General features: G+C 37.8%; 3 protein-coding genes across 3 annotated transcripts in view; 1 reads left to right on the forward strand and 2 right to left on the reverse strand.

Annotated features, from left to right (window-relative positions):
• LOC115998747 (nucleoside diphosphate kinase III, chloroplastic/mitochondrial) overlaps positions 1-4,069 on the reverse strand; it is a 17,824-nt gene extending 13,755 nt beyond the window's left edge. The window contains exons 1-7 of the mRNA XM_031238395.1: positions 3,914-4,069; positions 3,269-3,419; positions 3,062-3,173; positions 2,886-2,968; positions 1,989-2,052; positions 1,766-1,883; positions 1,288-1,442 (exon numbers count right to left, since the gene is read on the reverse strand). Of these exons, the coding sequence (XP_031094255.1) occupies positions 1,288-1,442; positions 1,766-1,883; positions 1,989-2,052; positions 2,886-2,968; positions 3,062-3,173; positions 3,269-3,396 (660 nt within the window). The 5' untranslated portion in view covers positions 3,397-3,419; positions 3,914-4,069. The remainder of the gene's footprint in view (positions 1-1,287; positions 1,443-1,765; positions 1,884-1,988; positions 2,053-2,885; positions 2,969-3,061; positions 3,174-3,268; positions 3,420-3,913) is intronic.
• Positions 4,070-4,986: 917 nt separating this feature from the next.
• On the reverse strand, positions 4,987-10,706 carry LOC115998761. Its single transcript, XM_031238414.1, has 5 exons — positions 9,593-10,706; positions 7,924-9,052; positions 5,946-7,245; positions 5,778-5,858; positions 4,987-5,590 (listed from the first exon to the last, which is right to left on the reverse strand). The coding sequence occupies exons 1-5, from the start codon at positions 10,332-10,334 to the stop codon at positions 5,099-5,101; spliced, it is 3,744 nt and encodes a 1,247-aa protein (XP_031094274.1). The 5' UTR covers positions 10,335-10,706; the 3' UTR covers positions 4,987-5,098.
• Positions 10,707-13,154: 2,448 nt separating this feature from the next.
• On the forward strand, positions 13,155-14,099 carry LOC115998218 (NAD(P)H-quinone oxidoreductase subunit S, chloroplastic). Its single transcript, XM_031237714.1, has one exon. The coding sequence runs from the start codon at positions 13,244-13,246 to the stop codon at positions 13,949-13,951; it is 708 nt and encodes a 235-aa protein (XP_031093574.1). The 5' UTR covers positions 13,155-13,243; the 3' UTR covers positions 13,952-14,099.
• Positions 14,100-14,641: the final 542 nt, after the last annotated feature.

A 14,641-nucleotide genomic window follows, 5' to 3' on the forward strand; every position in this document is an offset into this window, starting at 1 on the left:
TCAAAACACCTGAGGGACCGAAAAGTCCGTACGTCCGAAATAATTATAGTACCATCTGAAAGTTCTCTTTCCAGTAACTGCCAAGAGGTGCAACAGATTGCACCTCTCAAAAGGTGCAATCAAGCACCTGTCGAAAGGTGCAAAGAAGCACCTTCGGAAGATGCTAGCAAGCACCTCTCGAAAGGTTCTAGCTTAAGCACCGGAGGTGCTTTATCCACATAGCACCACCTGGTGCTATAATCAATTAACCATTAGTACTAATTAAGTCATATTTGGACGTTAATGCCATTAAGCACTATAATTAGTGTTACTAATAAAGCACTTTACATTAGTGCTACCAAAGCACTAACAATGCTTAATTACAAAATTAATTAGAATTAGCATTTCAAAGACTTCTCTCAAGTAGCTTCACTTTAAGAATCAATTTCTCATTCACTTATTACCCATTTTGAGCGTACAATATATCAAATTTTTCGTCTCATTACGAAGAGTGCAAATCCACTTTTACCCGATCCAAATCAAAAATGGATCTCACATACATTTGTACCACAAAATAGCCACTCAAAAATTGTCATTTTAGCTAAAAATTCCAACATAGGGGTGTAAACAAATCAAATATTTTTAATTTGATTCTTCATTTGAATTCAAATATTTAAATTCGAATTTGAATTATTCGAATACAAATCCGAATTCAAATACATATTTCGATTCGAATATTATTCGAATTCGAATACGAATCAAAATATATTTGATTCGACAAATATTCGAGAATATATATATATATATATATATATATATATATATATATATATATATATATATATAAATGTTTTTATATAGTATACGAATAAAATTTTAGATTCAAATATTTATCGAATATGAATACGAATAATTCTTAAAATAGTCGAATTCGAATCAAATTGTAAAATATTTGACTCGATTCGGTTCGTTTACGTCCCTACTCCAACATAGTCTTAAAGAGTTTGGGTTCTAAGACCACTTTTTGAAATTGATTTTGGTAAAACAAAGCGTGGCATAAATCGTATAGTGATGCGATTATGGTACGGCTGTACGGTAGTATCATTGTATCAACTTCAGAAATCCAGGAACATAGAGAATTTGAAGCATGCATATAGGACATAAGGACATTTTTCTTTAATTTCTTGTGATTGAAGGTGAGGTATCACAGACACGTATTTATTTTGTTTATTCATGAGTTATGGAAGAAATGAAGAATAACTCCATGAGATACTGATCCAGAAAACATGAGGTGTGTTGAGAGAGTACCTGTATTCTGGAAGCACTGGAGCACTCGTATCGCAACCCTTGACGGGTTAAAATATAAAAGCAATGCTGAGCTTCCTCACCTTCTCGTGTGAGACAAGGAAGTGAACCAACTTCAACAATATCTGACAGCATGGTGGAGTCCTGAGGACTCAAATCTGCAAAGTTTGTTTTAGGTTCATTACTGTTCAGCTATTTCAGGTGGGAATAAATTCCACAGCAGTGAAAATAGTCACATTTGTGGATGAAGTATAAAATGAAAACACACAACTATTGGCAAGAGCATCATTAAGTAACTTCACAGGTCAATATATATAACCATAAAGCAATTCTCAGCATAATTATTGATTGAAGTAAAGATCCATTGACTGAAAAATCACTTAAAATTTTTTAAATCAATAGAATGAGAGAAGTGGAGTACACTGTATACATTATACTTAGTGCAAAAAAGACATGGAAAACTGAAAGACATATCCGTTACCAGTAGACAGCATATAGAGGTATAGACAAGATCCATGGAGGACAACAAATCTTGGAACCCAGTCATCAACTTCAGCATCATCAAGCGGAGGAAGTTCTCCAGGTAATGCTGCCCATCTCTATCAAAAAGATACCACAAAAGGTCAATTGAGAGAGTGAAACTCACAGAACAGACTAGATCAGGGGACAACACTGGGAAATACAATAATGGAAGTAGGCAGTACCATTCTCATGTTAAGGTATCCAGAGAGACGAGCAGATCGTAATATCTCATCTACATGTTCTAATCTGCACAGAATAAAATTCATTAGCTTTGATCACATAATCCTGTACAGAACTACAGGTTAGAAAATTGGGACACAAACATGGATTAGCTTAGAATGGCATTAAAAAGATTCTAATTCAAGAAGCAAGAAAATTGAAGAGTGGTTTAATTTGGGTTAAAAGAGAACTCATGTGTTAACAACATGATTCTTCTACCAAAAGGCAAGTCAAAATTTTGCTAATAACAGTATCAGATTTTTGTGATCTATCAACATATTTTTTGTGCAATCTTCTTGGGCATGTACTAGACAAGTCTAAAAGCACAACAGACTAGGAAAACAATAGTCAAGGCAAATTAAGGTATCCACATCCAGCAAATCCCAATACACAACACGAAGGAAAAAGAAATACAGACATATCGGTGATGCTGTGATCAACCAGGGGTTAAGGACCTAAATGGATTTTTATATAAGTGCCAGACCATCCTCAGCCTCATGATGAGATGTTAGGCCAGTTAGGGTAATATGTTACTTTGTTAGAGGTCTTAGTGCTTTGAGTACGTAAAAATTTATGAGCTTCTACACTAAAATTACGTGAAAACCTAAAAAGGAAAAACCAACATAAGAGAGGGCAGCCATTTTCACAATTTAGAAAGGGGGAACTTGGGTTGTTCCCCAACACATATACAGATGCATCCAGATACCAGTTCCAATGACAAAGCTAAAGCTATTGAGAAGAGAGTCTCAAATGCATGAGGAAGCCAAGGAGCAAATGTTGGAGAAGAATGAAAAACAAGAACAATTATGGGGGAAAATGGAAGCTTGTATAATCCTGAAGAGAAACAAAATCTTCCTTACTGAGCTTTCAAGTGTGACTCTCTTTCTTCTAAATCATTGATTTCAGATCGAAGAGATGCTACCTCTACTGCACTCAAAACCACCTGCAATCCAAAACAGTAACAATAGTTATTACAATTTACATCTACAAATTGAAATATCAGAAAAATGGTGTATAACAAGGCAATAACATCAACCTTTTCCTGGCCATCTGTGTCAGCTACCCAAGGCAATCTTCGTAAGCTCAGTAACCTCAGCATTGATACTGTGCTTTTTAACTTACTCCGGGTCCACGATCCGCTGCACGACCTATGCTAATAAAAGACACAGGAGCTTATCTAAAATCAATTAAAAAACATGCCATCTATTCGACTTGAAATTTTCTTTCAAGATAATATATATACCTAAAAGAGTTATCGTAGCTATTTTTCAAAGGCGTGGATACAGTTGGGCTTTGAGGAGAGTCTGCACCAGGCATTGAAGCTTGAAAATGGTCAGGGAAAACTTCTATTCCACGAGGACCATCGCCCATGAAGCTAATGCTTACTTAGATACCTACAATCGCGCAAACTGGTATAAAACACCCAGAAAGCACCATTCTCAAAGCAAATTACCAAACAGAACTAGCATGAATGCATGATCTAGAATGAAATTCGAGTTTGGCAGATTGCATTCATCTAAGCTTTATCACAACTATTTTCCTGTGAGATCAATTGCTTAATCAAACCAGAATAACAACAATAGAAACAACACAACAATATTAATCACTGTAAAGGCTCTATATATGCCATTAAGAATCTGATCAAACAAAACCTAAAGCTCAGCTAAAGTAACTATTAACACAAGCACAACTAAGCAAACTATTAAATGGATTGTACATGGCCAGGAAAGTTGACTAGGCATTCGCACTTCCTAGTTCCTACCAACGCAAACTGAGTGATTTCTGTAAAACACAACAGAAGAAGAAGGAAACAACACATAGTGCTAAGATCAAAGTTGCTAAAAATTACATAATTTGAGAAACAAGGTTTCGGACGGATTGACCAAACCTCTTCGGCGGCCTGACGTTGGGTGTCGACGGGAAGAATTTGTACTTGAGAAGGAGAGCTTCGTGTTGGGGGATTGCTGTTTCACGGGATGACAGAGCGGAAATGTACGAATGCAATGATATGTCAAGTTTGGTAAACCCCTACACTAACAGGTTGTTCAATTACTCCGTAATTAATTGGTTTATAAGTTTACTGTTACGTATTTCTTTCGCCCAAGTAGTTTCTGTGGAATTACCATTCTGTCCCTATTTTGGTGTATAAAACTATCGACAGACGTTTGGTCGCTGCCTCGCTGGCTATTTGTTGAAGCTTTGAGGATAATATCTTGTAATCTTGTTCCCATTTGTTTCTTTTTCCTTAGCATAGAAGTATTCAATTTCGGTCCCCGAACACAACAAAATTTGTACAAGTAGATCTTAATATCATTATTATTATTATTATTGTTGTTGTTGTTGTTGTAATTGGTGTAATTAAAATAATTGATCCACCTAATGACTTTAAAAAAATACTACAATCAAACTAAAATAAATTATGTACGTATGTCAAACGTTTTTGCTTCTCCTCCTTTTTCAATAGAAGAATTCTGAGCTTCGGATCTTTTAAGAGATTGGACATGGGATGATACTCTTGGCTACAGCGCCGCTAAGCAATTATTTGCACATGCCCACCACTTCTTTAATTATCACTACCTGACGTTGTGAAGGAGACAATTTCACTGAATGATTAAGAATTAAGATGACTTTATTGATAAAGTAGAGCCCAGATCCATCAAAGACTCGAAAGTAAATGTTTGACACAAGCACATCCAAAAGAAAGGGACGGGGAAGAAAGTGGCAACCGGCCCCTTGAATGTTAAAAACATATATATATAAATGAAATGAAAGTCGTTTAGAAAGATTAATAAAGGTTTTAGAAAAGAAAATAAAAAGACAAAAAGGTGGGGTGAAAATGAAAAAATAAAAATAAAAAAAATCCCAAGGTGTTTAAATTGTCAAAAGACAATTTCAGGCTATGGCAGTTCAACTATATTATAACACATACAGGGACTCGTATACTGCTCAAAACAAACAGGATGAAAGCAAAGAAGGAAATAGTTTTATTGATTAGCAAATAAGATGACAGCCCACAAAGATTATATGATACCACAAGGCATTTTGGAAACTCAGGAAAACAAAATAAATTGTCTTAATGTTTAATTTCAGGAGAATGGTGTATCCGACTTAAATTTACTGACCCAGACTCAATTGATAATGGCACCAGTACCTCAGAAGCCTCAGGGGATACATCAGGACAAACCAAAGGGCCACATTTAGCATCAAATAACTTGTTACCCTCTTTCCTATTGGGAGAAGGATTGTCTAAGTCATTGCTTACTCTAGTTATGTTTTTAGACAGATCAGATATGGGCTCAACAGATCCTTCCACATTTTCAGCAGAGCTGTTCTCAGTATCATTCTCTTCGGTAGGATTTGAACCCACATCTACATCCATGCCTTCTGTGTCCACCACATAAATAGCCTGTTCTGGTTTCTTGACTATATCCACAACCATCAGATCTTCTATCTGATGATTGGTAGTGTAAGTGTCACCCGTCCCCAACGCATTAGAACATAAGACTTTCTCACCACTTATGACTTTGATTTCTTGTCTCTCCTTTTTGTAAAGGGAAATGGATTTCTGCAGATCAATCACACAAATTTGATAAGAAAGTGCAAATGCATTGTTTACATGACCATAAAACTAAGCATCTAATGACTTATTTTCTTTTAATCAACTGATTAATATAAGGCTTTCTGCAAATCAAACTGTATCGTCTCTACAAATGTTCATATTCAGTACTAGTACATTAGAACAAAGCATGTACCTGAAGAACAGAATCACTCATGGCAGCAAAAAGTGAAGCACTTGAAATTTCACTAGGTCTTGATAACCTAGCTTCTACAGCCTGGAAACATAGGGAGAAAGCGAGTTTATTAAACTTGTATTAATTACAACTGAAGGAATAAAAACATATTCGGCATGCTCCCTTTACCTCCACAAACAAGATTTTTGAAGCATCATCAGTCAACATGTTCTGATTGGCAAGTAATAAGCTTGTGCATTGATTATACAACTCAGGTTCAGTAAGATCTGCAGAAATATCAAGCTTGGAGAGATAAACATGGCAATAATGAGGGCCATCCCTTCTCGATAACTTAGATTGACTAGACGCCTCTTTCCCTGAAGTCTTTGGACCTTCTGGAGTATTCTTCTCAACAGCTTCACTTGACTGGCTAATAGCCTTACTCTCAACCTCAAGATCAGGCTGCCTTTGCTCATTCTGAACATGCAGAGCTGACTGACCAGTCAAAGAATCATCTCCCAGGCCCTGAGCTGAATTATCCTCCTTCTGAGAAGCAGAAGGTGGCTCCACACTTGCACTCCCATTTGGCCCCTTCCACATATCATTTGTCTCCCAACTCCGACTCCTTGACATGGTCGTATATTGGTCCCAATCTGGCCTCCCATAAAATTGTGCTTCATCTCCAAAGCAAGGATTAGTAGAATCCCAAGCATGCAGTGAAGGTCCACATGAATCATTCATTGGAATTCGCCAACCAATAGGATGCCCATGGCCAGTATACCTATCAGCATTTGACAAATGGTAAGGTAATCCAGGATGACTCATCTCCATTGGTGTTCTGATGCCAAACATCGGGGGGCCAGGAAACTGCTGCATCATGGGAGGAAAACCAACAGGCGGTGGACCATGTTGGAAGGGCATATAACCATTAACAGGGGAAGGCCAATTTGTGACTCCTTTCCAAGAATTTCCTTGAAATCTCCCAATACTTGGGTCACTGGTCCTTCTGTGCCGATTGCTAGGCTTGCCCCTACTGTCATCTTCAGAAAAGCCAAAAGGGCTATCGACACCTGACCTTACAGGAGGTGGTAACGATGACTTTGTGGCACTTGACAAATTACCACCTCTGATAAAAGGTGAAGAAACAGATAAGGTGTCTCCGTCAGCTTGGGAAAGTTCATCTCCCACAGGTGCCTCGATAGGCAATTCACGACTTCCCTTGCCTTCCTTACCAGAGAAATCCTTCAAATCCCTGGAGCCTACACTTCTTTGGGTTGGGTCCTCAGCATCAAGACACTGCCTAACATCAAATCTATTTACATGTCTGCGGCCATTGCTTGTTAATGAAGGGGATTTATCTATTGGCTGCAAGAGAGAGGTATGGGAATCAGATTTTAGATACCCTCCAGCAAATCCATCACCTAAATAGTTGTTTCCCTTTTCCTGATAAGCATAGTCCTTATTTGTTGATTCATCTTGCTTCAAATGCCTGGGAGAAAACAAGGACATAGAAGATTTAATAGATAAGTCAATTATTTCAATCATGTTAATGATATATGCACAATTTATAAAGGAAAGCAACTTGCTGACAAGAGTATAAAATCACCACTAATGTCATGTTTCATGTCTGTCTATATGCCAAGAGAAAAAAATAAAATGAAATTCAAAGGTAAAAAATGTCCAGCCATGATCATGACAGTTAAAACTCTTTATATTTCCAACATTCGTAAATGTCTTCAATCTGACTAATCAAACATCTTTTATCATATTCCTAATGTAAAGACCAAGAATTTCAAGGATGTGGTGAATCCAAAAAAAAAAAAAAAAAAAAAAAGCCAACTACAAGACAGTGAGCCTCCTTTCCTTTTCCCTTTCAGTTCACATCAGCTGATCAGCACCTAAAAATAAAAACAGGCTTCCTGAAATTAACAACCCAGCAAAACACATAGTTTGCCTCTCTTATGCTTTAGTATATGCATTAGTAGCAATTCCATGCCATCTTAAATGTCCAAAGGAACTATTAAATAAATTGGACCCAATATATAGAGCATGTCTAACTATTGTAACAATATATCAGACTATACAAGAGTATTATGAAATGTAACTTAGATACAGGGGTATATGAGTACATATAGTTGTAATTTGTAAACATGCCATATAAACTAACCTGTAATGATCTCTTGTAGCATAATGGCCAGTACTAGCGGGACTTCGCTTTTTGCTGTCATTTGAACTAAGTTCTAAATCAGTAACCCTTGAGGATGATTTTCCTCGACTACTGATTGAGTCTAATCGAGAACCACTTGCAGATATCTTTTCTGCATCATATCGTTGATCCTTACAACTTTGAGATTTGATGTCACCATAGTCCTTATCGTTGTTTCTTCTCCTTCCTTGTTCATCTTTGTATTTGGAGATCCTGATATCATAACTTGGGCTACTTTCACCAAGACCAGATTTCCTAGATATAGAATCTGTAGAATAATTCTCATCCCTCAAACGCTTTGCATCAGACCTATCCCCTGGGCGGTCTCTTAGCATGCTCTCATCTCTGTACTTCATATCCCTATTCCTCTTGTGTCTATTAGCTTCATCTTTTTGCTTATCACCCCTGTGCCTGCTATCTAGTTCAGAATCTTCTCTATGTTTCTCTTCCTTGCGTCTATCATCTCTTTCACCATCTTCTCTATCCTTATTGTCACTCTGCCTACCATCCCTCTCACAGTCTTCACGATATCTATCATTATTGTACCTGACATCTTTCCCCCCTTCTTCTTGATATCTATCATCCCAATGTCTGCCATCCCTCCCACTATCTTCACGATACTTATCATCTCTACGCCTACTAACTCTCTCAATTTCATCCAGATATTTAGGATCCCTGTGTCCATAATCTCTATCATCACCCTGATGAAATTTATCATCTTTGTATCTGTTATCTATGTCAACATCCTCACAGTACTTATCACTCCTATGCCTATCATCTTCATAATATTTATCTTCCGTTCGCCTACTGTCTTTATCCTTGTCATCCCAATACTTCTCATCTTTATGCCTATCATCTCTATAACTATCTTCCCGATACTTATCACCATAGCTTCCATCTTTATGCTTCACATCTATGTATTTGTCATCTTTGGTACGCTCACTCCTTGATGATGACCGCCTTTTATCAATTTCAGTGATATCATCTTCATACTTATCTCGATCAACAGAAGTTTCTCTTCTCTTCCGAGATTTTTTCTCAACTTCTTTATCCAAGTCACAATTATCCACCTTACTCTGCCTAGACAAATCTGCCATAATTTTAGAATCATTAGAATCAGATCAGCCATCCAGACAGGAACTTTATTCTCCAACAGCTGAATAACATACTAGCTAATAGTCTAATTGAATAATACTGGAAAATATTATGTAAAGAAGAGAAGCTAAACAATTGAAAGGCAGTAACTTGAAAATACAAGTCATTCTCAACATCAAGGGAATGAATAAGAAGATATTCAACTCTAAATACAAATTCTAAAGAAAATTGTAGTCTAGAGAATAATTATTTTGGCTAATACATAGTACATACGGAGTATCTATTTACAACAAAGAAGAGAACTTTACGCCTTGAGCATGCCCTAACATATGTAAACTTGTCAATCAAAGAAATAGGATTAAAACATCTACACTCAAAGTCAAAATTATAACTAAAGTAACTAAAAGCAAATAAACCAATAACTAAAGCTGACTGTCTATCATGATAAACCACTGGAAGAAAGCAGTTAGTTAATTGAAAGCCAGTAGAAAGGCTAGCAGTCTCATGTACAACTAACTACAAAAAGTTATCTTACCAGCATTATCTCTACTTCGTTTTCCCTGCTTTTCTTCTGAGACCACTGACTGTGACCCTAATTTCTTTTGTAATTCTCCATTATAGCCCTTCAGTTCAGTATCAAGTTTACTACTTTGCTTCTTATCCTTTTCTGATCCTCGCTCCTTTTCCTTTGAATCCTTGTTCTCCTTTCGTGAAGAATCCTTTTCTGATTTCCTCTTTGACTCAACTCTCCCGCTCCTAGCCTCCTCCTCCATTTCTGCAGCAACATGCTCATCCTTCCTCTCAACACATCCACTTTCGTGCCTTCTAGAACTTTTACTCTTCAACTCACCAGAACTTTTTGATTCCGTATGCTTCAATCCCTTCTCTTGAGCAGCTTTTAAATTCTCAGCGCCACTTTCTTTGTTTATCTCCCAATCGTCACCCCTCTCGTCCGCGCCACTGTTCCACCTATCACTTCCGCCACTCCCCTCGGACTTCTCCTTCCGCCGCCGCTTGGACGACGTGTATTCCTCAGATACGTTTCCATTCCCATAACCGACGAGATCTTTCCCATCTCTCCCCTCCCTTGATTGAGAAGCACGCCTTCGCTTCTCGCCGGAAGTAGAATGCCCCGAATCCTTCAAAACCCTAGGCGAAACGTCCCCCTTACTACTCCTCCCCGTCTTCACATCCTCCTCCGAGTCCGAATGTCCCCTTGCCTCCTTCGACCCATGCTTGCTTTGCTTGTGCGATTTGTGCTTAGAACTCCGAGGCATAACTGCGCCTTTACGTATCTCTCAGAAACCCTAAGTTTTAACGTCGCTGAATAACCGCTAGAATCACTTGGATTCTGTTCCAATAAAGAAATACGGACCAGAATCCAATATCCGTGACCGGCCGAGTTGTCGGAAAAATATCCACTGAAGTTTGACCTCTCAACCCGCACGGTTGCCGCGATATGTATAAATCAATAAAGTATACACCAAAATGTGAGCGTATGAGAGTATAGAAAGATGAAAAGAGAGAGAGAGAGAGATTAGGTAGAAGATTTCAAGTAATGTGAGTTCGAATCTGAAAATTGCGCCGGCGGCGCTGGCCAGAGAGTGAGATCGGAGAGAGGAGTTGCTGTAGCTGGGCGAAATTAAAAAAAGTGATTCGTATTGTTGTATCGCGAACAAATGGCGGTAAATGACGGACTAACCCTCGATGCAAGTTTACGGTCAGTTTTTTTTTTTTTTTTTTTTTTNTTTTTTTTTTTTTTTTTTTTTTTTGATTTTGAAAAGTTTACGGTCAGTTATTCTCACTAATTCAATAATGTCACTAGTGCTACTGCACCTTATTTATTTGTCGTAAGTGTAGGCATAAATTTGGAAAGAATATAAATCCTATTTCATAAGGAATAGGGTAGATTAAATAGGATTTATATTTTTTAAAAAAATTTATTCGTATATATACTTGCAAGAAATAAAAAAGGTATAACATAATAATAATAATAGTAATATTATTATTATTATTATTACATACATTTATAATAGATGTATAGAATTATTAATTAATGGCAATTTAGATAACAAGAATAAGTTAATTAACATTCAAAAGAATGAAGCCGCGTCCTCATAGCAAACCCTACTGAAGTTCTCTCCTCTTTTGTTTTCTTCACGGCCGCCGCCTCCGTGAAGTAAGCGGATCGGAGGCGGCGTCCAATCGTCTTCCCCTGCTGTTATCTCCACCTCAGTCAGCGTCCATCTTCATTGTCTTTTCTGCATTCACTGTTTTCTCCTCCATCTCCCCCACTACCGGTCGTTACTCTCTTATTTTCGCACTGTTTTTCCCTTTGCTTTGTGTTATCGGTTTAATTTTGTTTGCAGTTTTTGTGTTTTTCCTCTCGTTGTTTTGACGAGTTTCTTCCTCTCGTTTACTTGGCGAGTTCTTTTTTCATAATGCGTGAAACGATAAAACTAGTCATAGCGTACGTGAATCTCATCCTAGGTGACAAACATGACAATGACAAAGAGACTCCTATGAACTATGATATGCAGTTCAGCCCAATGGAGATATTGTCAATGGATAGAAGAATGGCGATGGAGATATTGTCAATGAATAGAAGAATGGAAATAGATACTCAGGTGGTGTGCAAGACTATTCAACCAGTGTCAGTCTTGGGTACGTTTGACCAAATCATTAAAGAAGCTTTAAGTTCGTTCAAAGAATTCAGCTTCAAATTTGTAAAACAGTTTGCGAATCAAGTTTTCTATGCTAGGGAAGTTGTTTCTATGTCTGACGGTAAGGAATGTTTGACCATTCCATCGATCTTTATTGTAAACGTTTCAGCCTATGATTAATGAATTAGCTTCTTTATTTTCAAAAAAAAAAAAGATAACAAGAATAAGTATATATATATGACTCAATTTAGTCTTCAACTATAGTAATTTTTTTTTATTTAATCCTTAATTTTAATAGTCAATAACTCAATTGAGTAAAACCATTAAAATCAATGATCTAATTAAATTCAAAAAGTCATTTAGGACTAAATAAATAAAAAATCACTATAGTCGAAAATTAAATTGAGTATTAATTCATTTATTTTTCAATATAATCAAACATATATTTACTACAATAGTTTGTTAGAATTAAACACACTTCTCCCAAAGTTATAGTGCTCAAAGCACTTGCTGCATGGGATTACAAGGAGAACTATAATAATACAATAGGGAGGGAGAATTCCCCCCTTAACACTTCGCCAATGCTTACATTGGCTTGAGGCTCTTACAAAGATTATTATTCTACTCAAGTAATCTTGGAGTGATCACAAACATTTTGTGATTGGTCTTACCATGATAAAGATGGAATGAAACCCAATCGTTTATAATTTCTCTTTTGTTGCACATGTACTTTGGTTCCATATTTGATAGAAAAATATTACATGATCCCTCATTTCTTACTTTGTCATATCATCGAATAAAAGTGAGGGAGTAAAATTTTGGAGTACATATAATATAATTCTAGTCGATATGTGCTAAGCGCTAAGTCATGTGCCCATATATGTCGGCACCGATACCATTGGGCTCAGGCTCACCAGGTTGGAGTAGGATGTGAGTTGGACTCCTCGACGCATAGTAAGGTGAAGGACTGACTGAAAGTTTGCTCTCGTGACTTGCGATTTTATCACCTTTAGAGACTCATGGGCTATTTTTTATGGGTTAAGATTAGTTTTGTCGAAATAGGGAAAACAATGTATATTAAAAAGAAATTGCAGCGTGTGCCAAACAAAATGAAATTGCAGTCACTACTTTTTTACGGTGCCAGTCCACTCGTGTTTGCTCCCGGACTCCCGGAGGCACGGAAGCTGACCCAGTCAGATTCGTCACTGCAAGTAGAAATTAAATTTGAATTCTCCCAAAATTCTTCCTCACAAAGAGATATCACTTGTCACCTGAGCCCCTCCCCTTGTTAAATTGCAGCCACTATTGTCACAGGAGATCCATATACTCCACGTGGCGAACCAACGTTAGGTGAAAATCAGAGAAGATAGCAGCAGAGTCTGAGCACAAGAATTGGTGGCTGAGAATTGCTACGACGCTACAAATCGGTAGCGTATTCCTCCTTGCTTCTGCTTTTCAACACTTTCTTCTTACCTCTTACCTCCTCCCATTCTTCATCTCATCATTTCTCAGAAATCAAAGCCATGGCTGCATCTTCTTTCCAGCTTCCAAGCCTTCAAGTCCAAGGCTCGCCGCTCCAAAAATCCACCTTCCTGGGCCAAACTCACATCTCCAATCTCCCTCTCAGACCACCTCCAAAACCACCCGCATCCTTCGCCCTCCAAACCCCTGTCGCTAAATTCAACATCTTCGAAATCTTCGGAGGCAGAGGTCTCTGCAATGGCGAGGAAGGGCTGGAGAAAGAACTCAAAAAGAGCGTCTCTGAACCGTCTAGCCTAACTAAGCAGGAGAAAGAAGACGCGGCTGACGTGGAGGGCGGCTTCCCGGAGGACGCGTTTGGGAAGGAGATGCTAGGATTCACCGGCGGATTTCCTGGCGGCGAGAAAGGGCTGCAGAAATTCATCGAGGAAAACCCTCCGCCGCCGCCGACGACGGCGAAGTCAGGAACGGCGAGTTCCGGGTTTGTGAAGAAGCCGAAGCCGCCTGAACTGCCTATGCTGTTGCCGGGGATGATTGCCATCGTGAAGAACCCGAATAGCCCTTATCACATGTACTGCGGCATCGTGCAGAGAATCACCGACGGCAAGGCCGGAGTGCTGTTCGAAGGTGGGAATTGGGATAGACTGATCACGTTCCGATTGGATGAGCTGGAGCGCCGGGAGAAAGGACCTCCCATGGTTAATCCCAGGTCTGCTATACTTGAAACCATGGTAGAGAAGAGCTCAGAATGAAGCTTAGCCATGTTTTCATTATTGCTTCCATTTTGTAAATAGGAAGGATAGTAGCTTTCAAGTTTGAGGTGTTAATATTAATGACTTTAATTTGTAATCTTCATCAACATAATGAATTTCAATAATGCAAAATGGGTTGAAGTATCAAGTTGGAGACTACACTTCTACATTCATCATGTACTGATCGAGGACACAGTTCAACTACTTAATCAATCAAAAATAAATTTATAGGCTATTATGAATTTGTAATAGCCTGTTTGGTAAATGGCTGTTGGTTGATTGGGTTGGTTGTTTGGGTTAGAAGATATGATTTGTTAATAACATTAGCTGATTGTAAAAAGTTGTTTGATAGATTAGCTGTTAGCTGATAGCTGTTTTGTATAATTTTTTTTTTCTCAAAAAGCTAATTGAAAATGTTGTTTTGAGTAGCCTTTTGAATTTTAGTATTTTAGAAGAGTAAATTCCTTTTTTGGTCCTATACTTATTGTGCCTTAGACACATTTAGTCCGCTTTTATTAATTTGACCACATTTTGCCCAAAGTTATCAAAAAATGGACAATGTTAGTCCACATTCAGCTTTACTGTTTGATGGCTGTGAAGTGCAAGGGCATTTGTGTCCTTTCATATTCAATTATTCACGAAAGGAAGTTAGCAGATGGTATTTGCAGTAAAATGAAAATACTAAATTTC

The sequence above is a fragment of the Ipomoea triloba genome, chromosome 12 (genome assembly GCF_003576645.1).
Source record: "Ipomoea triloba cultivar NCNSP0323 chromosome 12, ASM357664v1".
Classification (NCBI taxonomy): domain Eukaryota; kingdom Viridiplantae; phylum Streptophyta; class Magnoliopsida; order Solanales; family Convolvulaceae; genus Ipomoea; species Ipomoea triloba.

Coding starts and splice junctions, on each gene's coding strand:
- LOC115998761 (XM_031238414.1), bottom strand. CDS start 10,334: ATGCCTCGGAGTTCTAAGCACAAATCGCACAAGCAAAGCAAGCATGGG. Junction 5,859..5,945: donor CAAAAATCTTGTTTGTGGAG/GTAAAGGGAGCA, acceptor CTATGTTTCCAG/GCTGTAGAAGCTAGGTTATC. Junction 5,591..5,777: donor TGAGTGATTCTGTTCTTCAG/GTACATGCTTTG, acceptor ATTGATCTGCAG/AAATCCATTTCCCTTTACAA.
- LOC115998218 (XM_031237714.1), top strand. CDS start 13,244: ATGGCTGCATCTTCTTTCCAGCTTCCAAGCCTTCAAGTCCAAGGCTCG.